Genomic DNA, 24,631 nt, shown 5'->3' on the forward strand with positions numbered 1-24,631 from the left:
AAACAACTTTAAAATTCCTAAATTAAAAAAAAAAAGTTCGACACTGTTTTTCAACTAGTTCTATAGAAGTGCACAAAGTTGACCTAGACCTTACTGTGCTCTGATCTTTCTCCCCAGCCCATTTATACTGTGAAATTCTACTAACATGATTTTACAACATGGTCATATTTTCAACAGGCATCTAAAGTACCTGCCAGTGTTTGTGGGTTTTGCCATTTCCATGTCCAAATGTGTGTACCTTCTACATGCAAAACTACCTGATTTACATGCAGAAGTGGGTGCACCCCCAACTACAACAGGTTGACCTTACACCTATTTGCTCCTGGAAGACTGCTAAAGAAAGATGTGTGTAATGCAAATGGCAGGCCCACTGACAGCACTTCTGGCCCCAAGGCAGAAAGTAATGGGCCCCCTGACCGCTCCCTTGTCTGAGGCCACTGCCCTTCATCCCCCACAAGAGAAGCCCTGGGTCGATCCAGCCCTGTCCCCCAGGGCACCTGCACAAAGCCTCCCCTCCCTTCCCTGGACCCAACCTGCCTGCTCTGGTGAACGCTGAAAAAGCATCTGTTGGTTCAAAGATGCTTTTGTTATGCCTCATGCAGGTTCCAGGGCCCAGAATCTCCATGTGACATTCAATGATTCTTTTGATATCAACAGATGCTTTTTGGCAGAGCTACTGTAGCAGCAGCCTGGGCCCTGGGCTTTTAAATTTCTGGACTCCTGGGCAATTGCCCCCATTACTTCTCCCCCTCCCTCAGTTGTCAGGCCTTGGAAATGGTACTGGCCAGGAATGACCAACCACAGCTGCCACGTGAAAATGGCTCAGTTAACACTGGTGATGCCACCTGGGTCTCTGGAATTCCCAAGTCCAGATGAGCTACAGGAGGTAAAACCCAATCATTAAGAAATGCTCATACCCCCAGATGGCTGTTAATGAAAAAAGCAATTGCATAAAAGTGGTGATATGGCAGCCGGAAGGAAAACAAATATGGTGAAATGAATGACAAATGAAGGAATTAAATAAAACCATTCTGAAGACAGGAATCAAGATACTTTTCCAAGTGCATTATCATTCCTCACAATTAGCATAAAAGCCACTGCACTTGACACCTCCCTCCTTCCTCCCATATGAATGTGCTCTGAGAGAACAATCACCAAAAGGGGTTGTTATATTGAATGGGCCAATGACAGGATCTCTGTTAGGAACTTTTGCCATGGTGGTAAAGCTCAGCTTCCTAAAGCACCAATGCAAAAAAAGTCAAGGGATCTGCTATTATCTGGGCCTATCTAAAGGGACTGCAGTTTGCAAACAACTGCTGCTTATCTTTGATGATGAAATATCAGGATCAAGAAGAATGCACCATGGTCATTTTTTCAAGACTTTTACTTGCTGGTGGTAGAGGAATGTGAATACAAACTCCTCAGCTCAAGATAGATTCAAAGAGGCCTTGGATAAGATGATGGTGTAAATAAATACTTGCTTTTAAAAATATCCAGTCATAGCAATAGCCATGTAATGCTGAGAACTGCACTGAATTTCTTCTAAGATCTTTAACAATCAGCAAATTTAAGTTATAATCAAGGACTCAGCTCAGAATTAAATATGTGTAATAGAGATAAACAATACCACACTGTTTGCATTTATACAGTTCCTTTCATCCAAGAATCTCAAATTGCTTTACAAGTCTCAGTCAATATCAATATTTCCACGTTACACACAAAGAAACTAGGGCAGAGAGAGTCAAGGTCACTCGTCCAAGGCCACACACTGGTTGTGAATGGCAGAGCCAGAGAAAAAGATTCCCAGTCATCTATTCTGAGCATTAAATATGTTCACAGACAGGTAGCTACTCGTCATTGCTGATACCGAGGAACTACTTTGTGAAGGCATTGCTGGGAATGATGTACAGAGAAGTCTCCCAAAGTGCAAATGGTTATGTTGGGTGAGTCACTATCTGTGACCTATAAACAGACACGTAAATGTACAGTACTTTCATTACACATTGGATTTACTTCCTGCGGTGGGCCAAATTTTCAAACATTAAACAAAAACCAGGATAGCTCACAAACATATAATTCCACACTGGGTGCACCGGGTTTTTTACAGCAACACGATATACAGTACATGCAAAAGTGTGCACAAACCTAGGAACGTATATATTGGATTTAAGAATCCTGTAATAACTGCTGTGTTGGGGGACTCCATTACACACTGCAGTCCATGACATGGTTCAGTGTCTAGCAGTGTTTACACCATCCTCCCAAATAGGAGTTCTTTGTGTACAATTAGTACAGAAGTCTGTAATGGGAAAATCCTCATGTAGCCTGGTCCGGGAAAAACAAAAAGTCAAACACAAAAAGTTCAAACAGTTGCTGAGAACATTTCACAGGGGTGCACAGAAACATACCAGTGACCTCTGGTGTTTCTTGGTGCTCCTTTAGCCTTCTGAACAGAAGATACCACATCATCTTAGGTGCAACACTGTTTGTTGTTTGCTCTCTAGTGAAGACAATGAGCAGAAAGTCCAACAACAGGATCAAATGACAAACATGTTTTCTGTCCTGATACTGAAATCTTACATTCTAGGAGAAAGTACATAGTGTATTAGCTTCCAGGGCCATAGTAACTCCTGGGACCGCATCTCTATATATCAAGGTCCCCAAGACACATTTCCTTTTCCTCTCAGTATTCAAACACTGAGTGCGACATGAGTGGAAATTATTATGGGAGAGTTCTCGACATTTTGGAGATAGCACCGTGTTCCTAGATTTATAAAATTTCAAGGCCAGAGGAATACATTCTGATCATCTAGTTTAACTTCCCATATAACACCCCTGAATTTACTTCTGTTTGAGCTAGACCATGTGTTTCAGGAAAACATCCAGTCCTGCTTTTAAAGTTGTCAGTCATTGAGAATCCACCCTGACACTTGATAAAACTGTTCGACTGGTTAATTATCACCATTAAAAAAGTATATCTTACATCCACTCTGAATTGGTCTAGCTTCAACTTTTAGCCATTGGATCTTGTACTCGTTTTCTCTGCTGGATTTAAGAGCCCAATATTTGTTCCCCATGTGGGTACTTCCAAGCTACAAGCAAGTCACATCTTAACTTTTATTTTGGTATGTTAAATAGATTGAGCTCCTTGAGTCAATTAACAGCAGGCTTGTTTTCTAATTCTTTAATCATTTTTGTGTCTCTTCTCTGAACCCTCCCCAGTTTTCAATATCCTTCTTGAATTGTGGGCACCAGAAGTGGACAGCATATTCATCATTTGCACTGATGCCAAATACGAAAGTAAAAATAGTTTCTCTACTCCTACTCAAGATTCCTCTATTTATGCATCACAGGTGACATTTATGCCAGCCTGTGACATTTAGCTGAATATCTACCATGACCATCTCATCTTTTTAAGAGCCACTGCTTTCCAGAACAGCATTCCCTATCTTGCACATAGGGCCCACATTCCTTGTTCTTAGCCATTTACTTTTACATTCAGCAATATGAAAGCTCCTATTGTCTGCTGGCAACCAGTTTAACACAATCCAGGTCACTCTGAGTCAGTGACTTGTCCTCTTCATTATTTCCCATTCCCCAATTCTTGCGTTATCTGCAAAAATGGTCACTTTTGATTTTATTTCAGGTCATTGATAAAAATGTTAAATCCATTGATAATCACATTTTGAGGCCAATCACTTAGTTGGTTTTTAATGCACTAATTGTGTGCCATGTTAATTTTATACAGCTCTAGGCTTTTTCAAGTTGAAATGTTGTGTGGTCCCAAGTCAACCACCTTACAGAAGTCTATGTATCAGTACTAGTATCTTTATCAACCAACCTTATAATCACATCAAAAAAGATATCAAGTTAGTTTGGTGGGACATACAGATATATAGAGGTATAACTCAGCCTTCATAAAAGGTCAGTGATGGTGAGGAGCGAGGTCAGGCTACAATATAGGTTTGTGTGCATGTCGCAGAACCTCCTGCCAATCCAGGTTACTGTAGGGCAATGTGCAGCCTATTCAGCAGAAGTTGCTTTTAGTTCCTTCTTTGCTGCTGAGTTTGCCAACTGGCTGGAAAACACAAGAGATCAACAAGCACAGATTTTCATCCAGGGGCTGGCATTTGGTATGTGAATGCTCTGCACATTATCATAGCCAGATCTGAAACTGGGATTTGTAGGTCTGACCTTCTCCATTGGCCAAGTTAGTAGAAGCAGTGCTGAGGTAATTCCTTACCTTTGCAAGCACCATGCAGTTATTCAACTGGATTCTGATGGAAATTTCACCAATGGATTTCTTATTTACACTAGTGTCAGATCAGAATCTGGCAAACGATCTAGCAAATGCTTACCACCAAACCTCTGGGAGAACAGTGAATATTGGAAACCACACTTCAGAGCTGTAGACTGAAACATAAAGGAGTGCAGTGATCTGAACCAGGTCACAGTGTCAGAACTAGGTTTCAAATTCAGGAGCTCCAGCTTCCTTATCCTGTTCTCAGACCATTCTGCCTCTCTATTCCTTGAGATACTCTCAGCTGAAATATGCTTTGCAGGGCTTACATTTGCTTAGGAGAAAACACTGGGCTGAGAGGAACATTTATCTGAAGCAATACACCTCAGAGTGTGGCCAAGCAATGCTTGTGCATTAGAACACTGCTGATGCTGTTTTCAAACAAGCATCATCCAGGTAACTTCCTACCACATGTTTTGGAACCTAAGAATTGTTTTGGCAGAATTCAGTTCCTGCTGAGGCTGTGATGGACTCACTCACATGCACAGGCCTGGCTTTGCTGCTGGGAAATACCTTTTTACACAATCTATAACCAATCTGTACAACTCACTGTGGCCAGAGTAGCGCCATAAATAGCTTGGAAAGAGGAAAAGAAGAGGGAATATGACCAGTGACTAGTAGAGAGTACCAAGAAGTAAGAAGTGCTGGGTGCTATTTGGTTTGGGCAAGTCAAATCATCTTCCTATGTTTCATTTTCTTTTAGCAGTACAAGGAGAATGATGCTAATTGCATATGCAGTAAAGATGATGTGATTACTTTGGAAGGCTTATAAGGTGTTTTGAGATACTTTACGGAAAATTGCCAAGTGGATGCTATTGTCAAAAACAGAATAACATCTGAAATGTGCTAAATAAGATAAAATTGCAAGGGGTCTCAATCCTCATATCATAAAAAGCTTATTGTTCAAGGCAAGAAGAGATACTCCTCTGAAGCGCACAATTAACTGTATCCATCCATCCACATGCATCCAACTGAAGCATCTGGCTTTGGCCAGATGGACAAATGAGCATGGCAAAATCTAATGTCACAAATTTCTTCCTTCAGATTGGACATGCCTCTGATTTTAAAATAACGGCTTATCTAAATTCGTGCTAACATTTCATTGATTGTGCTGTAGGTGGTACACAGCAAAGCATGTCATTTACCCCCAGTGTACCTCAGCACTCATGAAGCATTTCTTTTTTCAATGGCTTCTCTGGTTTCACTGACTTCTTTTCCCAGCTTGGTTTGGTGTAAGAAGGATGAACAACTTGCCCCTCCATATTACCCACAGAATCTATGACTGAGCTTGGATTTGAACCCAGGATCTTACTGGTTCCCAGCCCCTTGTTGCACTAGGACTAAAACACAGATGTTTTCCTTTCCATTAAAGGCTTATTTATAAATTTCTGACCTGGAAGCAGCCCATTAAATTCTTGCAAACCCTCTTCCAATGATACACAATCTTAATTTTTCCCTCATATGCATGAGTGAATTGGCCAAGTAATCCTTCTTATTCTGTTTGCTCTCACACCCGGCCTCTGAATGCATTACACTAGAATGTCAAAGTCATTATAAAACGTGCTTTTTGTTCTGAGCCAAAAAGGCCTTACATAAGGGTCAATTTCAGCAGGTTTCCTATCTAATCATATTTATAAAATACCAAATATTTAAAGAAGGAAACTTTACAAAACTTTCAGTGCATTGCATTGTAAAATAAGGATGCTGCATTATGACACTGCCACATTCTGCACAAGTAGAATGACAGCCTATTGTGGCATTGGAAGACAAGGGATTTTATCTCTATGGCCAAGCTCCCTATTGGGCCACCGGGTGGGAGTTTCAGCAAAAAGCTGCAAATATCCTAGAGGAGTCAGGGTATCAGAAAATCCTTTCAGAACTCTGCATTCTTGACAGAGAATGATGATGTTCAGCCACCTGAAGGCCTGCAATTGAAATAGCCATGCCACAAGGTACCCTGGCATCCTCAAGCAATACCAAAAGGACAAACAAAGGGGTCATTGAAGGACAATGAGTCTAGCTGTGAAATGGGATAAAAGAAGAAACAAAGAGCTCACTGAGGAATGGCTGCATCTTAACTCAGCTTCCCCAGGGAAATACATGACATGCACATAGCCCCTAACTCCTCTCTGCATCTGAACTGAGCTCTCTGTGGAAATGCATTACACATAGCCGCAGCCCTCAAATACATGAAAACCAGACACTGCTTCTGAGCTAAACCAAGCTTCCCTGAGGAAACAGATTACATACACACATCATTTTAAAACACACTATGGATCATCTCAGATAACTGTGCAACTCAGCCTTTTAATCGTAATAATTTATTATCTGCCTGCTGTGCCCAGGATTATGATTCAATATAGCCCCCCGCCGCCCAAGACAAACAAACATTGTATAGTTCTGGCTGCACTGGACAGCAGTGATAGCCACCTCGTGTGCCCTTTAAATTGTTTTCTTTACATGTTAGACAATTAAGGATATTAATTCCCCATTCAAAGGATAGGGAATAGCTGCTCAGAGCAGTAAGAATTCACTGTCTCATAAAAAAGTCTCAAGAAACTTCTTAAAAATGCCTAGAGCAGTGGGGGGGGTCTCAAGAAATGTTTTGGGTGACCTCAGAGTTCAGCTACTAACTCTTGCTGGTTACCAGTTTGATAATTTTCCTAAAATACTTAATAAACTTTCGGAAAAACAAATAAATATGCACACAGACATGTCCAAGTCATTGTAACTGATTATGCAGATTTTTACTGCAGACTCAATAATAAAAAGAGCATGCAGTTGTCTCTATTCTTTACTGGACCTAAACAGAACAAAAACAAATAATGTGCTTTGCATATTCTTGTCCTTTTTATTGTTGTTAAATGTTCCTTTTTACATTTTTGGTTGCTTTTTTCTTTCCAGACTTGCCACCTAGTAACTCTGTTTCTGTGAAAAGTATATTTGTACGCTTATTAACACTGCTTTCCCCACTCCCCACCCCCCAGTCATTGCACAGGAGGCTGGGGGAATATGAAAAACCCCTGGTGGTGGCATATTTGAGAAACACAGGCTCAGAATGTCAGCCCCTCTCAACACACCCAGGAAACACTTCAGAATCTAAACGCAAGGTCAAGGTAATGTTTAGCCTGAAAGATAACCCTTGTGTTTTACTTCAAAGGGCAGCCACTGGGGCGGGGGGGGGAGGTCTGGTGGACAAGGTCCAGAAGCTGGGACTTTCCACAGAGAAGGCTGTGACACCTGTTCTTGTAAGTTGGTGTTGATAAATCAGAGCATACAGAGAAGAGACACATAAATTACTGGCAAACATAACTTAGTATGTCTACATGAGAATTAGGCACTCGGGACTGGCCCATGCCAGCTGACTTGGACTTGCAGGGCTTGGCCTAAAGGGCTGTTTAGTTGCAGTGTAGGTGACTGCAGGGGGTCAGACTGCAGCTGAACTCCAGGACCTTTCCACCTCACAGGGGCCTAGAATCTGTTTTACTCAGCCTAGAGCCCATTTACACCATAATTAAACAGCCCTTTAAGTCCATGTCATGTAAGCCCAAATCAGCCAGCACAGGCCAGTTACAGGCTTGTAACTCTGTTAGAGCCATATCCTCACAATGGAAGATCCAAGCAGCTCAACCCAGCAGGCTTATCAAAGAGGAGGTTAAGAAGTGACTTGATCACTGTCTCTATAAATACTGACTTTAGAAACAAAAAGTTTATAGAGGGCTCTTCAAGTTTAGTAGACAAATGCGTAACAAGATCCAATGGCTGGAAGTTAAATAGATGAACGCAGGGGGGGGAACTAAGGTGCAAATCGTAACAATGGGGGTAATTAACCATTGTAACAGCTTGTCGAGGGTTGTTGAAGGGAATTTTTAAATCAAGATTTAATGTTCTTTTTTCTGAACAGCACATGCCCTAATATAAAGAGGACTTACATTCAGGGAAGTCCCCTATGGGCTGAGTTAGATGGGAAGTCAGACTAGATCAGTGCTCCTCAATTGGTGGGCCTCGGCACGCTGGTGTGCCACAAAGCAGCTCATACCGTGCCTCAGAGCTGCACTCCGGAAGCGTCATTTGCTGCTCTGCGCACGTGGCTCACCGCTTGGTGGGAGAAGTACGTGGCAGTGGCAGCGGCACTCTGGGGCGGCAGCAGTAGTGGTGGTGGCTCCGGTAAGTCACCAGCATAGAGTAAGAGTGGAGGGTGGGGGAAATGGGGGTACCTAGGTCTGGGGGAGGGGGAGGAAACTGAGTTACAGCAGGCTGATGGGGGCTGAGGATGCCTGGCTCAGTGGGGGGAAGGGATTGGGTTATATATATTGAGCGTGCTGTGAAATTATAACGAGTGCTGAAATGTGCCACAAAGTGATAAAGGTTGCTGAACACTGGACTAGATGACAGCTGAGGTCACCTGGACTTTAGGCTCTATGAGTTCGTATTGGAGAAGAGTGCACAGAGTGCTGATTAGATCAGATACTTCATTTCTGTTTTTTTTAGGAAGGCTGTTTATTTTTCCACCAGTTGTAAATCACCTGGGTCTTTAGTTGAGAGCTGCTTTGTCCCTAACAGGTTTTCTGATGATCTTGCTCTCCTTTTACCTCTGATTAAAAAGAAAGAAAAAATGGGAACTGTCGCCCTGACTGATTTATGCTTCTGTTTTGCTCTTCTTCCCCTCTTTTCCTTGTTGGCTGAAATTACCTCTGCAATTTAGCTCACAACCCCATGTCAATGGATCAATTGTACCCTGACAGAAAGAGTCTCATGTAGTTCAGAGGGGCTGACAGCTTTGCTGGGCCCAGGGGCAGGATGTGGGAGAGGAGGGTTGCATGCCCCTAGAAGCGGTAGGGCTAGGGCAGCCAGTCTTTAGCACTTTCAGGAGTGCATTGCACTGACTACTCCCAGCTCCCAGACTGGCACAGACCATGCCGTGTGATGCTCCAGTGGCTATTTAAAGGGCCCAGTGCTCCAGCCATTGCCACAGCTGCAGTAGAAGCAATGGCAGAGGCTGGAAACCCCAGGTTTTGGGGATTGCTGGGCCACAAAGCAACTGCCCATTTTGTCCCACCCCCAGCCCTGCCATTAGTGGGCCTGACTTGGTGATAGATATGAAATGGGGTTATGGCCCCTTGTGGAAACCGTGAAAAGTGGTGTCCATGGTTTAAAGAGGGAGAGCAAGGACAATCCATTGCTCTTTATTCCAGTGATGGAGTCTTCTCTTTTCACATTGTGGATTCAGCCACAATCAGAAAATAGTGCCAGGGACCGCACCAGAGAACAAATAATTTTAACTGCAGAGTCCAATAAATCAAAATCCCTCTGAGTGTGTGTTCTAGGGCTGTGACCCTAGGATGAGGACTGGGAGAATGGAGGTACAAGTGTCGACTCCTCCTAGCACTGAAAGGAGGAAATCCCCCAGCCAGGGCACAATGTGAAGATACCACAACTTGTCAGAACGCAGCTGTGTCTGCAGAATATGAGAGCAAATATTTGAGGTACAGTTTGAGTGTATGTTATGAGAAGATAATGACATTTTGCTCTTCTGAGCTTATCGGTCATTGTAGTATCTCAGAGCTCTTTACAAGCATACGTAATTTCATTGTACTTGCTACTATGTCCATTTTACAGTGGGAAAGTGAGGCACATAGAAGCTAAAAAGCTTGCTTCAAATATCACACAGGAAGCCAGTGGCAGAGCTAGGGAGAAAACATAGCCATAATTTACATCCCTTCTCTAACCAGTAACACTCCGCCACTGGCCAGCTGCAACTTTGGCAAAGTGAGTGTATGAAATCCTGGAGCTATGGAAGCTAATGGCAATATAGTTAAATATTCACCTCTCAAGAGAGATCAGACATCTTAGTGGTTCAGCTGCAAGATGCATCCTGAGTAGATGGCTTAACAGCTACGGAACAACCTAATTTGGTTAAACCAGTAACACTGCTAACTAAAATGGTGTGAGTTTGCTATGACCGTGAGCAGAACCTGTGCATAGACCTTTGGCTCTGAAAACCTGCTCTCTCTTCTTAAACCAGTCCAATCCAGCTCCTTACCAACACCTTTCTGTACTGTAAGTGCACCGCAGATCCAACACATGGCACTGCCTGATCTCACCACAGCAAACTGAGAGTTACCTTAACACCAGCAGGTGGCAAGAAATTCCTCCTGTCTCACCTTTGCAAATGCAAAACAAAAACCCACCTCTCCACTGCTTTTCCTACTCCCCCTTATGAAGTGCTGAGTGCATCTCTCATGGAAAATTAATTTGCCTTTTCCTCACCTCTAATGAACTGCCTCTGAATGCAAGAGGGCACAGGAAGGATAGCAGACTCAGTGGTGAACTAATAAAAAGTGAAAATGCATTGAAAACCATCAATATCTTTGCAAAACTAGCCTGATGGAATTGTGTCAGCCTGTACACAGGGCAGGGAGATTGGAGTCACTCGTAGCAGCTGTGACACCCGTTCTTTGATGGCAAAGGAGCTATGGTTGAGGTGTGTCTTCCCTTCATGGTCTCCGAATAGGGGAAAGGAGCCAGATGGTCAGATGAGGGCCATGCTCATATAACTAGATCTAGACCATAACCAAAACACTAGGGAATGCACTGCTGAATACTGAATACACTGTCTTGGCTGGGAAATGAAATGGATAGCAGCTATTAGTTTTTCCCCCATCTATAATCTCTGGGATGTTAAGAGGGAGACAAGGCTCCTAGACCCTGGGTTCTGGATTCTGGCTATTACCAACTGAAGACTGATTCAGTAACCAAGGAATGAAGAACTCTTTTCAGAAAGTCTAAGGCATGATAAAACATGGCAGAATGCAACACACACAAACTCAAAGTATCACCATGAAATAGGTAGGTAGAAAAGAAGTGGGAGGAAGCTAATTCTTGAGTGCTGTTCTGACTCCTTCATCTCACAAGGCTCCAAGACTTCAGAGTGGACAAAAAGCACAACATCTATACAAAATAGTAAAAAGCGGCTCTCAGAGCAGTTCCTAGAGAATAAGTAGCAGTCTACTAGTTTACTGAATAATGATCTAGGTGGTCCACATTTCTTAGGGAAGTAACAAAGAGAGTGAAGCACAAGAAGATTGGGGGTGTCATTCAAAACTCTGAATTCTTATCCAGATAACCTGAATCTGTCCATTGTACAAATTGCACAGGAAAATCTCCAAAAACAGACCAGCCTGCAAAGATTTCAGAGAACATGGACGCATGTGACAAAAATGAACCAAGTTTCCATTTTGTCAAAAGTTTGGTATGAGTTTCTGGCTGAGGGTTCAGGTCAGTTCTTGTTTTTCCTAAACCTTCTCACCCACACTGCAAGGAAATAAGAGGAACCAAAACATTTTTGATAAATAAATTTGCCCGTGTACACATGCCAGACGAGGCCAGCCTCCCAGTCTGAAAGCAAATAGCAATGCAAGTTTCCACCAAAACAGCAATGAAACCAGTGAGTTTGGGATTTTCCAGCAGAGTTTGCATATGCCCCATGAGCCAAGCAATGAGAGCTGTTTTGTAAATGGTTAGACTTTTTTAGATGTCTTTTGAGGAGGATAAACTTGGATTTCCTTCCCAGATAATAGTTCTGGGGTAATATCACTTCAAGTGCAGCACAGGGAGACAGAATGGTCTACGAACTGTCTTTTCTAACACTGTTCAACAAACTCACCCTTCAAAGAGTAGCTTGGAAGCACCAACAGTAGTGTGGCCTTAATGTGATGGATTATGATCAGCAGTGGGGACAGAACTTAGAAAATTCAGCATCAAAACCACAGGTCATCTAAGTACTTGAATAACTTCCATCAAGCTGGTACCTCTACAACTTAAGGCAAAGGAGAAACTCTGGTAGATGAAGCATAAGTAGCAAGGTGCTGTGATCCCAGGTGCCAGCGATGAGAGAGTTGTGAGAACACATAATGAGAGAGACTGCTCAAGTTCACACAACTGGTCCATCTAGTCTAATATAATGTATAAGAGCAGTACCATGAAAAAAAATAGCCATCTATGCCCATGAGACAACTGCTTTGTCTCAGCAAGAAAAAAGTTCCATCTCTGCCCCAGAGGAGATGCTTCTAGGGCAGGGGTGAAGGCCCCTACAAGGCAATATGGTGGAAGATTGCCCTGCCACTGCTCTGCTGTACCTGCTCTGTGACTACCCAGAAGAAGGTCAGTCCGGTGGCACTTCTCTCACGGGAGTTCTATAAAACAAAATCATCCATCACTCTCTACCACATCATATGCAAAGCAGGTGAACAGGGCTTTCTTCCTTCCCCTCAACAACACCTTATGAGTGTGTTCTTCATTTACCCCAGATGCAATGTCTGATATGCTGCCAAGTACCCTTCACCCACCCTTTCCCCAACAACAGGGATGTCAAGCGACCAAAGGTTCAGCCAAACAGAACGATGTTAGGGTAAACCCTCAACACTAGAATGGTTCAGTATTGTCTTCCAACAACCTGCTATGCAAGTTTAGCAACTACTATAGCTCAGACAGAGTTCATTTTCACTTTAATATACTATACAGAAAAGCAGCCTAAATATATATTCCCAGATCTAAAGCATATAATCTGTAAACTACAGCAAAAGGCAGATCATTTCCATTAGTTTCTTATGTAGCAAAAACCACAATTTACACTCAAAGCATATAATTATATTCAAATTCTAAAAGACAGTGTTGGAAGTACTTTAAATTCATAGTTTGGGGGAAAGTCACTCAGGGGTATATGCAGTTATGTTTTAATGTGCAAAAACAACACACACGCACACACACACACACACACAAAAAGAGACCAAGAGAAGCAATTTGAGCAATTGGTGAGGGGGCCATGCAAATTACAGACCCGCACTCCCAGTGCCTGTTTGGAATTCTGAGCAGCCGGCCTTCCCTTGTGAAAAGTTCTTGCTGTTCCCTTGAAAACAACAAAGGTGGCAATTGTGGCTAGACCCCATTCAGACTTCAGAACCATTGCCACGCTCCGTGTCTAGAATTCAAAGGTGTCCTTCCTCTTTTTCTGACAGGGTTTTCTCTTGGCTGACTTTTGGGTTGCCAAAGCACATGAGTGAAAAATGGATTTTGCACATCTATGCTGCTTCCTACCTAGAATCTCAAAGCACACTAATGGGTGCAGATGTTCACCCTGCTTGTGACACCACAGCATACTATTATGGTGACAGTCATAACATTGCTTGAGTTGGGGTTTTAATGGCACCGTAGCAGAATGAAGGAACAGGAGAAAAATGAGAAAAGCTTGGCTGATGATGATGATGACTAACAAAATTTCCTTTAGTAATTAGTGACAGAGAAAGAGAAAATGATGACCAACGTAGCAATGCTAGAAAGACTGTCATTTTAGTTTTGTAATGATTATGATTATGTAGTTAGCATGTGTGCATGCGTTTGTATATAAATATAACTTCCAAAGTACCAAAAAAAGTTATTTTACAACCTAAAACTGATATACAAACTATTGACCAAGATCCTTCACCTGTCTTAATACAAAGCCATCTCTGGAATGGAACATAGCAGCTGTCTCACAGCTCAGAGCAACAAAAAGCAGAGGAGACAGTGCAAAGAAGAGCACATCAGCTAACTCAATGGGAAATACAGGCATTTCAAAACAACGTCTGTTCCTACAGCACCTTATACTTTTCATGGTTGGCACTGTGACCCAGGAGCCCCTTAATGCCATCTGGCAAGGGGGTTACATGAAAATCTTGATTCTAATAATAGATATATTTGTATTCACCAAAGAAGTTAATGTGAGGTCTTACAGGAAAATGTGGGACACACCGGTCATTCATCTAATTATGAAATGGGTGTTATATTTACTGAAAATACATTTTGAGGGCAAGGTTGGCTCACAGGTTTTCTGTCAGACAAGAGAGGCTTATTTGCTTCGTCCTCTGTCAGATGCCAAATACGCACTCTAAGCTAACATAATGAATGACCATTTGTATATGAAACCAGGAGAGAAACATGAAATCAACAGGAAAGCAACATACAGTTAAGATATACCAGGGAGGGTTATCCTGATTCAGGGATTTGATAAGACAGTTGCCCCACACTGGCAAGGCCAGGGTTAAAATAGCCCTGACAGAGGGTTGTCTCAAGAGCCAGTCAGAAGAGAGCTAATAGCAGCAAATCAGGGCCCAGCTAAGCCCTGTCTCCCTCTGTTTTTTAAGGGAGGGGGACCTAGCTGCCTGTTCATAGGAGGTACTCTGGACGGAGCAGTGCTGGGGAAAGGCAGGGTGAGCCAGGGAGTTCACGCCTGATTAAGTCCCCAGGTGACACCCAGCAACAGGGACCCAGATTGGTACTAGGGCTACACAGAACCAGCCAGGGCAGGAATAGGCAGCAGGTCCAACCACCCTTGACAAATGACAAAGTGACCATTTATACTGCAGTTTGCGCTCTCTCTCCCCTTCCCCTCCCCTCTCCCTCATGAGGGAATGGGCTAGAAGAATGGTGGCAGTAGGTCACTGAGGCAAGCGGTGGCTTTGGGGTAATGGGGTACCCTGGGAGAGGAGGACCCCAGAACATGGGTGCTGCTGCAGGGCAGTACCAGAGGAAGGAGCACCATAGTCTGAGAGTCATGGGGCCTGATGTGACTTGGTGGGAAGCTGGCAAAAAGGCATGTAATAGCAGATGAGACAGTGGCTGGGAGAAGGTACTCTGGTAACTGGAGGTGGGAGTCTAGTTCCCAGAATGACCAGCAGGGACACTCCAACAGTAGGAAAACCTGTCACAGGGTACAGAGAGTGAACATCAGGGATACAGGTAGAAAGCAAAGAAAACACACACTTATCCTGCACATCTGAAGTAAACGGGAAGTGTGTTTACATTCATGAAAATGGGATTTCAAACAGTCCTGGCTGAAAGGCTGCAGAAGCATTGGCTGAGAAAATTTCATTAGACAAGTGGTTAATCTGTTAAATTTAGTCTCTAGAAGATACGCAGTGATTGACGATTAGAGGTAACCATCTGTACCCAATATTCTCACTCATTGTCACTTGAAGTAGCACTTTAAAGACTAGCAAAATAGTTTATTAGGTGAGCTTTCGTGGGACAGACCCACTTGGGTCTGTCCCATGAAAGTTCACCTAATAAACTATTTTGCTAGTCTTTAAAGTGCTACTTGACTGCTTTTTGTTTTGATAGTGTATAGATAGACTAGCACGGCTTCCTCTCTGTTACTAATTGTCACTTGAATGCATGAGAATAAACTTCTGGTTATTTTCACTATGAATCTTTCTCAGTACCCTTATATTATAGTAGGCTGATTGTGAGTTGATCATACATACTGGTTTGCACATTAGTCCTTTAGGGCTTGAAGATCTGGTGTTTCGGTGAGTGTTGAGCAGATAAGGGCAGGGGACACTACAGGGGAACACTTTAAAAGCTATGGATCAGGAATCAAGTCACTGGCTGAATGGTATGAAGGTGACGAGAGAGAGGGTACCAGTAGAATTGGCAATAGAAGAACTGGAGAAGAAGCCAGGACTGGAATAGCAGGAAGTGTAGGTCAGAAGTGTGGTACATTAGCAGAGTGGTGTGTGTATGAAGCAACAGCATTGATTTGCACTCATTTGCATAAACACTAGTTTTCACAAACTGAGAAAAAATAGTGATGTTACAACCCTCATAAATGCTTCGTGTAAGGTGACTATAAATTGCAGGACTTGCAAGAAATGACGAAGCCTCCAAGTTGCCACCTACAAGCTCTGGTGACTCCTTGCAGCCAAGCCTCATGAGGAAACCCTCACATTTCACCGTGACTCGTTCTACATCTTAAAAGTCTGGTCCTTGCAAAGTAAAAACATTGCCTCTTCCCCAGCTACCCCTGCTGAGCAGCTTCCAAGCACCTAGTCCAATTGCACATGGTGTCACACAACAGGTCTGCATGCATACTATTTGCTGAGGAGAGGGAGCGAAAAATATGGCTGAGGAGAAAATGAATTAATTAATTCATTGTGAAGACATACATATCTCCTCATTTTATCTGCCAACCCAAGGCATGCATTATTCAGCAGTGTAGTGCAGGCACAGAAAACACAGACAAGTGACTGGCAAGCCTCTGGTGCAGGCTTTAGAAAAGCGGCGGACACAGCAGGGGACTAAATAGCCTCATAAGGGATCCATTAGCTATTCTGGAGAGGATAAAACCTTGCCTTAGCCAGGCTACAGATGAACCCACACAAAATTTATCTCATCAATGGACAGTGCACAAAAAGCTCCACCCCCCAAGTCCCCTCTGCAGTAGTTGGGGTTGTGTAGCTTCCTCTCATGTCAGAGATCCCACTCTGCTTTTGCAGGTTCACAGACAGATTTCCACCTATTGTAGGACTGATTTGGCATCATTCTTCTCTGCAAACCTTTGCTTGCTCACCTGCTGACAAAGGTGTGCAACTGGTACAGAGAATCGACACCAGCTCCTCTAGACACTATGCTTTCCCAAGTTTCAGCATTCACAGGTTGCAGCTAAGCAGGTTGAAAAGCAGAAGCTTGGAGATTTCAGCACTAACCCTTTCAATGCTGACAGAGATAGCCATGTTAGTCTGCATTTCAATACTGGCACTGAGCAGACTGCCAGTTCTGGTCTCCAACCTGAACCACTGGGGAAGTTGTGTCATTGATTTCAGTGGAAGCTCTAAAGCAGCCTCAAACAAAGGGCACATCTGTACATTTCTAGAGGGAAATGCACTGTGATGGCTGCCTCCTGTGGGACTGAGCACTACCACACTGATTATGTGTCTGACACCTCTGTTCCTGGAATACGCATACACAGACCAGGGTGCATAAAAGACTCAAGAGCCTGAGGAGACAACTTTCTTCTAAAACTGTCCTCTGGATGGTCACAACTTAATGTAGGCAGTATGGATGGGGCACTGGGGTTGAAAACACCCTGAGCGGCCAAACTGCTTAGGGACTTGAGGCCCCAATTATCCCCTTCAATGGGAGCAAGGTCAGGTCCTTTAGTTTCATCCACCACAGAACAAATCAAAATCCCAGTAAGAAAACACAGACAGCCTCTTTTCACACAAGCCTTTTTTCATGCACGCAGACACATGCACACCCCGCCTCCCTGAGTTCTGACTCTGCAAAGCTGTCACTGGTCCAAATTCCAAGTGGCTCTGTTGTACAACACAGATACAAACCAAGTGTGTGTTTTGGTAAAAGACCAGCTGCCTTCATGGTCCCTTTCTCCTCTCTCACTCTTGCTCATTCCCAGAGGGGGGTTTATGCCAACCTTCCTGGATGGCATGATTAAGGGGAAAAAATCTCAGGCTGCCTCATGGGTTGGCATCAGCTCAGAACCCTCCACTTTCCCCTGAATTGTTACCGCAAGTGCTGCATGAAGCTCGGGACAGTTTTTATCTGCCATGGGATTTGATGGGCTTTAGGTATATGGTGAAGAGGAAGAGGAGTGGGGTGAAGGCTCACAGTACCAACTCTAGAGCAGAAAGACTATTTACATCCTTATGAACATCTCCTGCTACTTTATATCAGGGTTACCCCATAAAATATTTTTCTCCATATGTGACATGCTCACTTACATGTCGTCTATGAAAGAAACTTCCCTTCCTCCTCAGGGCATAATACACACTCAAGATGGAGAGGACAGCTGAGAGGAAGAAGAACACAGGTGCAGGAACAAGGGCTGTTACTGTACCTGCTGGCTCAAAGTGGTTTCATCATATGCAGGGTTTATAGTTTGGTTCAATGGCTCTCAACACTTCCTCTATCAGTGTTCGCTGTGATTTTTTTCCATCCATGGGCAGGATAACTTTTCTTCTGTGCATAAATGCATGTGTAGATGTGAACCACCAACACAAACACATGCTGCCAGTTGTGGATGTTCTACTAGTCAGTTGGAGGGTACCTGAATCTCTCCTGGGTGACCACCCAAGTGTTCAGATTATAGGGCGCACTGCCCACTATGCAAGTTATCCGAACACCCCTAAACACAGGGTGCTCTGAATGAAGAGCAGCAGGTACCTGTCAAGGCTGTTGGAGAGAGGGGGTTGGAGGGTAGGGACACTCATGACTAGCAGAAAAGGGGATGCTATGAGTCACAACTGAAATGGCAGAGCTGCTGTATGGCTCAGGACTGGAATAAAAGAGGTATGTTGGCAAAGCAGTGGCACGAGTGCAAGAATACTACAGCTAGGAGAGTCACAGCCTGGGACTGGGGTACGCTAGCAAAGCAGTGTGGGGAATCAGGGACTGTCACTGGTCAGGGTTAAAGGTGCACTGGCAGAGATAGAGCCCAGAACAAAAGACTGGAACAGTAACGACTGCTGCAGGTCTAGGCAAAGGTGTCTTGGCAGAACCACTGAAAAAGGAATAAGCTCAAAGCTAATCTAGAGTGATTCTGCAGGTTCAGGACTGTGCAGGAGCAGAGCTGGAATAGCAGAAGGCACTTTGGCAGCTGTACTCAAGGTACAAGAACAGACTAGCTCAGGGTGAGATGCACCGGGAGAGCCGCAGCGGGGAGCCAGAACGGGAACAGTAGGGGATGCTACACAGTGGGGCTAAGCTGCCATTATGTGGGGATTTGAGATGGAAAACGCAGTCGGGCTGCAGGTGAGCATGGCACATGACCAGACCGGTAGCTAGAACTAGCAGCATTTTTTCCCAACATGCCCATCTCATTGCTTTCATCCTCAGCCTCAAAATTCAAGGCGAGCATATAGCCACCGCATAGCTATAGGCAATCAATGGCATCTATTGAACTCCCGCCGCCGCCGCCTATGAGCACGCGTCTGAAGCTCAGTTAACTACCGTGAGCCACGATCAGCCCGGTGGCGCCTAAGGGCCAGCCTAGAAGGGGCCGCCACCGTGCTAGGCGCTGTACAAAAGAGTAGGGGGTCTGTACCCGGAAGAACTGAGGCCTAGAAGGGAGCCTGAGCACGCGCAGCGAACAAGGGAATGGCAGGGCACACGCATCGCCGGTGCGCAGCTCATTTCCCCGCCCTGTGCAACGCCACAATGCCTCGGCCAAGCCCGGGCGCTAAGGGGCCGGAACTTGGCCCCGTGCCACCCGGCTGCAACTCTGCAGGACTTCTTCCCCAAGGGCCGGGGCTCCCGCCGAGCTCGGGAGCGGGCAGGGGAGAAGCAGCTTAGGGCTAACGCCCCTCCTCGGAGCAGCCCAGCCCGCGCCCGCAGGTGCACACCCGCCCCCGGCAAGCAGCGCCGGCTCCGCCCGGCTCCCTAGATAACGCTTCCCGTTCCCGCCTCGCCCCCTGGGTTCCCGGGAGCCAGCACCAGGCGGAGCAGGGCCGAACGCGGAGCCCGCGAGCGCTCCCCGGACAAGCTCCCACCCCTCCCCCTCCCGCTCGCCAACTTCCGCACCTAAGCCCCAGAGAGCGCGCGAGCGCGGGCATCTGCCCGGTCTCGGGCACGCGCAGCAGCCGCGGCCCTCACCCACCGCGGGGCGGCTCCGCAGGAGACCCTGGGGGAGGGGGCGCCTCCACCTCAGCCACGGGAGGAGCCCGGAATAACCCCCCCCCGCCACACACAGACACACCCCGCAGCCCTGAGCTAAGTGCTGCTGTGTGTGGAGCCAGCGCCCGAGTCCCCGGCCGGTGCCGAACGCATGCACTGAGCGGCTCCCCTGGGCGTGTGACTGGGTACAGCCCGCGCCTGCGGCTCGCCTCCCCGCGCAGCCGGGCTGGGAGTAGCAATGGTTCGCTGGGGGGAGCGCGTGTCTCTCCCTCTCTCTCACACACCCCTACCCACACACCCCTCTCTCACACACACACACCCACACACACCCCTACCCCCACACGAGGGCCACCACAACTTGCTAACTGCAGACCGGTGCAGCGTCACGCTCCAGCCTTCCCGCTCCAGAGGACCCCCCGTGCCCCCCCCCCGGCGCCGGACGCGAACGCAGAGCTCGCCGATCGCTGCTGTCAGAGCCTAGGCTGGGACCCAGCCCGGGCTCGGCTCACCGGCGCGCGGCACCAAGAGCGGCCGGGTCAGTTTCGCTCGCCGCCTGACAAGCGGCTCGGGACAGCCGCTGGCGGTAAGTCCCTGCGGCTCGCGGCCCGGCAGCGATGGGTTAACCCCCAAAGCAGGCCAGCGCTGATCTGCCGGAATCCATTGGGTGGCTTCAGGTTTTTCATGAAGCGGGAGATGGGGTAAATAAAGTGGGGGCGGGGCGGGGGGGGGGGGACAGACAGACAGACAGACCGACCCTCTCAAGCCCCGCTCCCGCTGCACGCCCCAGCTGTCCTGGGGAAGGGAAAAAACAGGTTATGAGGAGACAGAGCGAGAACCCACCGTGTCCTCCGCGAAGGGAGACAGGCGAGCGGTAGATAGAGATAGGCACAGAGTGGTGCTTGCTGCCGTGGAAATGATGCTCGTGCTGAGCCTGAGACACAGCCGAGGAAGAGGAGGCAGAAGAAGCCACGTTAGAGGAACTCCAAACCGAGCTGACGATACATCCCCAAAAGAGGGAGCCCATCCACAGAGTCCAGGCCGGGTGGCGTCCTGGGCAGATGCCGGGGTCTATTCTCAGGTGCATGGTCAATGCACTGGGCACCTACGGACGGGCAGTTTGAATTCCAGCCGGGAAGACAGAGCACGGTTCATGATGTCAAGGGGCCCATTCTAGCAGAGAAGAGAGTCACTTCCAAGGTGGGAGGTGGTGCGCACGGGGAGAGGAGGGGAGGAGATTGGGGGAGGGGGAAGGTTAACAAACAACCACACACAGACTAAAGGTCGATGTTTCCCAGGGCTGGCTCTACTGTGCCAGGGCCCCTGCAGCTGTACCAAGCCTCCAGCAGGGATCAGGAAAGTCGCACATGTCAGGCAGGAAGCAGGATCCTGGATCTGTCACTTGGCAGGCTCCTCCAGGACACAGAGGACTTCCTCAGGCTGTGATCCTTGCCTCTCACTTAACAGAGGGGAAAAAAAGCCAAAGACCCCGGAATGTTTTCGATTTTTCTTTTTAATCTCAATTAAAAGGAGTTTCTGCTGTTCTCCACCAGCAAGTGTTGCAATGCAGAATGGTCAGGCTCACACACCAGGCTGGGTGGTTATCCTCCTTCCTCTAAATCCAGGCGGCAGAGAACTCGCGGTGGTTAACTCTGCGTAGTCTAGAAGGACAGTGAGAGAAACAGCGAAGAGAACAGGGGAAGAGGAAAGAAGTCCAGAATCCACAGGAGAGACCCAGAGAGCCTTAAGGGGGAGTAGGATGCTCCGGGGGCAGCTCACTAAGTGAAGGCAACCGGGAAGCCCAGGTGAAGTGAAGAGAGGACTTAAGGAGCCAAAATTCACAAATGGGCGAGCCGCACGCAAATAAGCTCACTCCGGAGAGCGAATCAGCGAAGCCCAAACACTCTGCAGAGGCAATGGCTGGTTAAGAAGAAAGGGAGGGGCTGGAACAGGGGGCTGGAGTCCCACCCTCTCCATTCATATACATCTCTCTCTCTTCTTCCCCCACCTCCGCCCCTCCATACACTTCCTTCCCTCCCTCTCTCCCTGGAATCACTCTGGCTAACGATGCTTTCTTAATGTCTATTTTTCGATCCTGAAATCAGAATAACCATGTAAATCACCACTAGCCTCAGTAGGGCCAATGTGGGATTGTTCCCTGCAGTCCATTTATCGTTACTCATACACAAGTAATACAAATCAGAAAAAGATAAAAGTCATGAAACAGAACAAGCCAATCCCCATGCAGACATAGGAAGAAAATTGATTGCTGATACTAACCCAGACCTGTCCACATCAGAACCGCCAAGATGAAGGAGAGGGTTCTGTAGGGAGTACCCAGGCACATCCTTTCATCTGTCTAATTGTTCATGCACCTGTCACCACAGGCTCCAGTAGTCTCAGCTCTTTGCAGAGCTACAGTATGAATAGTAGTAAATGAGAGTTGAAAGACAAACATAGTTGAGAGCCTGATTTTCTAAAATGCTGAGCACCTACAACTCTTATGGAAGCCACGGGTATTTAGCAAATCTGAAGAAAAAATGATCAGACTGTGTGGCCTCCTGGGGAGAAGTCAGAATAGAGAACTTGTCTATTCCATAGATACATTGGAAAGAGTGTATCTGACCTCCTCAGACCCCATAGGGCAACTGGGCATAATTCCTCCCCATCTCATCTCTTGTCAAATGATTTTGAAATATAATTACATACTTGTCTCCCCAGTCACTGAGAAAGAACCAAAGGAGGCAGCTTTCTACAACAGGGGAAAGAGCTAAGAGCAGGGGGAAAAGAGGTGGACTGATATTCCTCTGAAATGTCAGTACTAAGAGTGGAGCTGGCAAGATTCACCAGCTTCCTCTGTGCTATTGCTATATGCAGCTTTCACAGCACAAGGAAAGTAATTCCCACCCTGCCACCACCAAAACTACTGTGGTATCTGTATCTACAATTAGCCAGCAGCAAGTGAGGGGGAGGGGCAAGGGACAGAAGAGAAAAGGGGAGGGGAGAGACAATGCCAAATGCTGTGGCCATCTGTGACACAGGCAGAAGGTGTATACCAGCTTTTCTTCCACCAGATCTCACAGGGCTCTGCACAGCTCAGGGATGATGCTTGGAAGAGATCTTGAGAGTTCACAAAGGGTAACAGAGGGGAGAGTGTAATTACTAGGGGGCAGGTGGTTGTGGGGGGAAATATGTTTTATGCTGTGATTTGAAATTAGTTGGAAGAATGGATGCCCTTGCATAGCAGAAGGCTCTTCCCCAGCAACTTGAAGTACAGTACATCAGCGCCTATATATAAGTAGGCCTTTTATTAACTGGAAGTACCTTCCCAGCTTTTGATTATTAAAGTCTTTTAGGCTTCAACTACCTTCTGGCACGAAAGCCATGTGTCAATCTGGAATAACTTTGCTTTTTAAGACCTCTGTATTGCTTTTATATAATGTTGTCTGTTGTGTTTCTGCAACAGTGGTTTGAGTCCAAAGCAGTGTGTTTGCACTGAACGCTCAGGGGACTCAAGACCTTAGCCACGTGGTCAGATTCTGCCTTTCATAAATAAGATTTCTGTTCAGTACTTACAGCATTCATCACTCAGAGCGATATGCAATGTAAGTATCTCCATTTAGCATGGGGAAACTGAGGCACAAACAGGTGAAGAGACTTGCACAAGATCAGCCTATGCATCTGTGGCAGACTTGGAAATAGAACCAGGCTCCCATTTGGGTGCCTGAACCACTAACACACACTGCCTCTCAACATCGCCATTTTTAGGGCCTGGCTCATAACTACCACACTGGCTCATGGATAAAGAAAGCTCTGTGCCTGAGATTATGGCTGTGTCTACATGGGCACAAATCTTCAAAATAGCTGTATTTCAAAGATTACTAATGAGGAGCTGAACTGAATATTCAGCGCTCATTAGCATTAGGACGCTTCGGGCCGCGACACTTCAAAAGCGCGCGGCTTGGCGTGACTACATGGGGGTCCTTTTCGAAAAGACCCTGCACCTTTTGAAATCCCTGTATCCCACTCACTGATCAGAATAAGGGGATTTCGAAAGGTGCAGGATCTTTTCAAAAAGGACCCCCACGTAGCCATGCCGAGCCACATGCTTTCGAAGCGCCATGACTGGAAGCGTCCTAATGCTAATGAGGTGCTGAATATTCAATTCAGCGCCTCATTAGTAATCTCCGAAATGGCCATTAGCATGGCTATTTCGAAGATCTGTGCCTGTGTAGACACAGCCTGTGTGTTTTATTTTTGGTGGAGGCCCAGAAACAAACCAGGAACCTGCTCAACTTCTATAGATATCACACAGAGCGAGTGTTTTTTGGAAACAGGTTTTGATTTGCTACCCTAAAGACAGAAGGAATTTTTATGTGGACCTCAGACCTAATTCACTGAAAGGCAGTTGAGAAGAATAACCCTCCTGATGTATAATGATCATTTCAGTATGGGCAACTGAAATCTCATACCTGGAGTTTTTAGTTTACTGTGACATGTCTGTAATTTATTTCCTGTTTAATAATTAAAGCTATCTAAAGCAATTTCTAGAGCAGTCAGGAGCTCATCGCTGATGACAGGAAGAGATTTCCCAGTAAGTAAGATTGTTTTCGTTTGCATTTACCCAGAAGACATGGAGGGAACTTGAAGAAATTTACAAGTTAGTTAAGTTACAAATAAATTAAACCTTACAGTATGCCTGTGAGATGGTATTATCCCATTTCAAAGACATGCAGACATAAGTGCGTAGCTCTGCTATTCTAACCACTAGACCACACTGCTTCTCCAAGCTCGGTACAGAGCCTATGAGTGCTGCCTTCTGTGCTAGTCACTATTCCCCCAGCCTTCTCCACAAAAGTTCTGACCCAATAAAATCTAAGTTGTCGTCAA

The 24,631-nt window shown here is 45.9% G+C and overlaps 1 protein-coding gene across 19 annotated transcripts in view; it reads right to left on the reverse strand.

Moving 5' to 3' along the window:
- NRXN3 (neurexin 3) overlaps positions 1-24,631 on the reverse strand; it is a 1,384,038-nt gene that overhangs the window by 468,926 nt on the left and 890,481 nt on the right. For 3 of the 19 annotated variants that reach the window (XM_074996689.1, XM_074996691.1, XM_074996690.1), the window contains exon 1: positions 20,585-20,828. The exons of the other annotated variants lie outside the window; for them this stretch is intronic. In XM_074996689.1, coding sequence (XP_074852790.1) covers positions 20,585-20,828 — 244 coding nt within the window. Of the gene's footprint in view, positions 1-20,584; positions 20,829-24,631 lie in introns of those variants that run through there. 19 annotated transcript variants of the gene reach the window in all.

Source organism: Carettochelys insculpta, chromosome 6, assembly GCF_033958435.1.
Source record: "Carettochelys insculpta isolate YL-2023 chromosome 6, ASM3395843v1, whole genome shotgun sequence".
Taxonomy (NCBI): Eukaryota; Metazoa; Chordata; order Testudines; family Carettochelyidae; genus Carettochelys; species Carettochelys insculpta.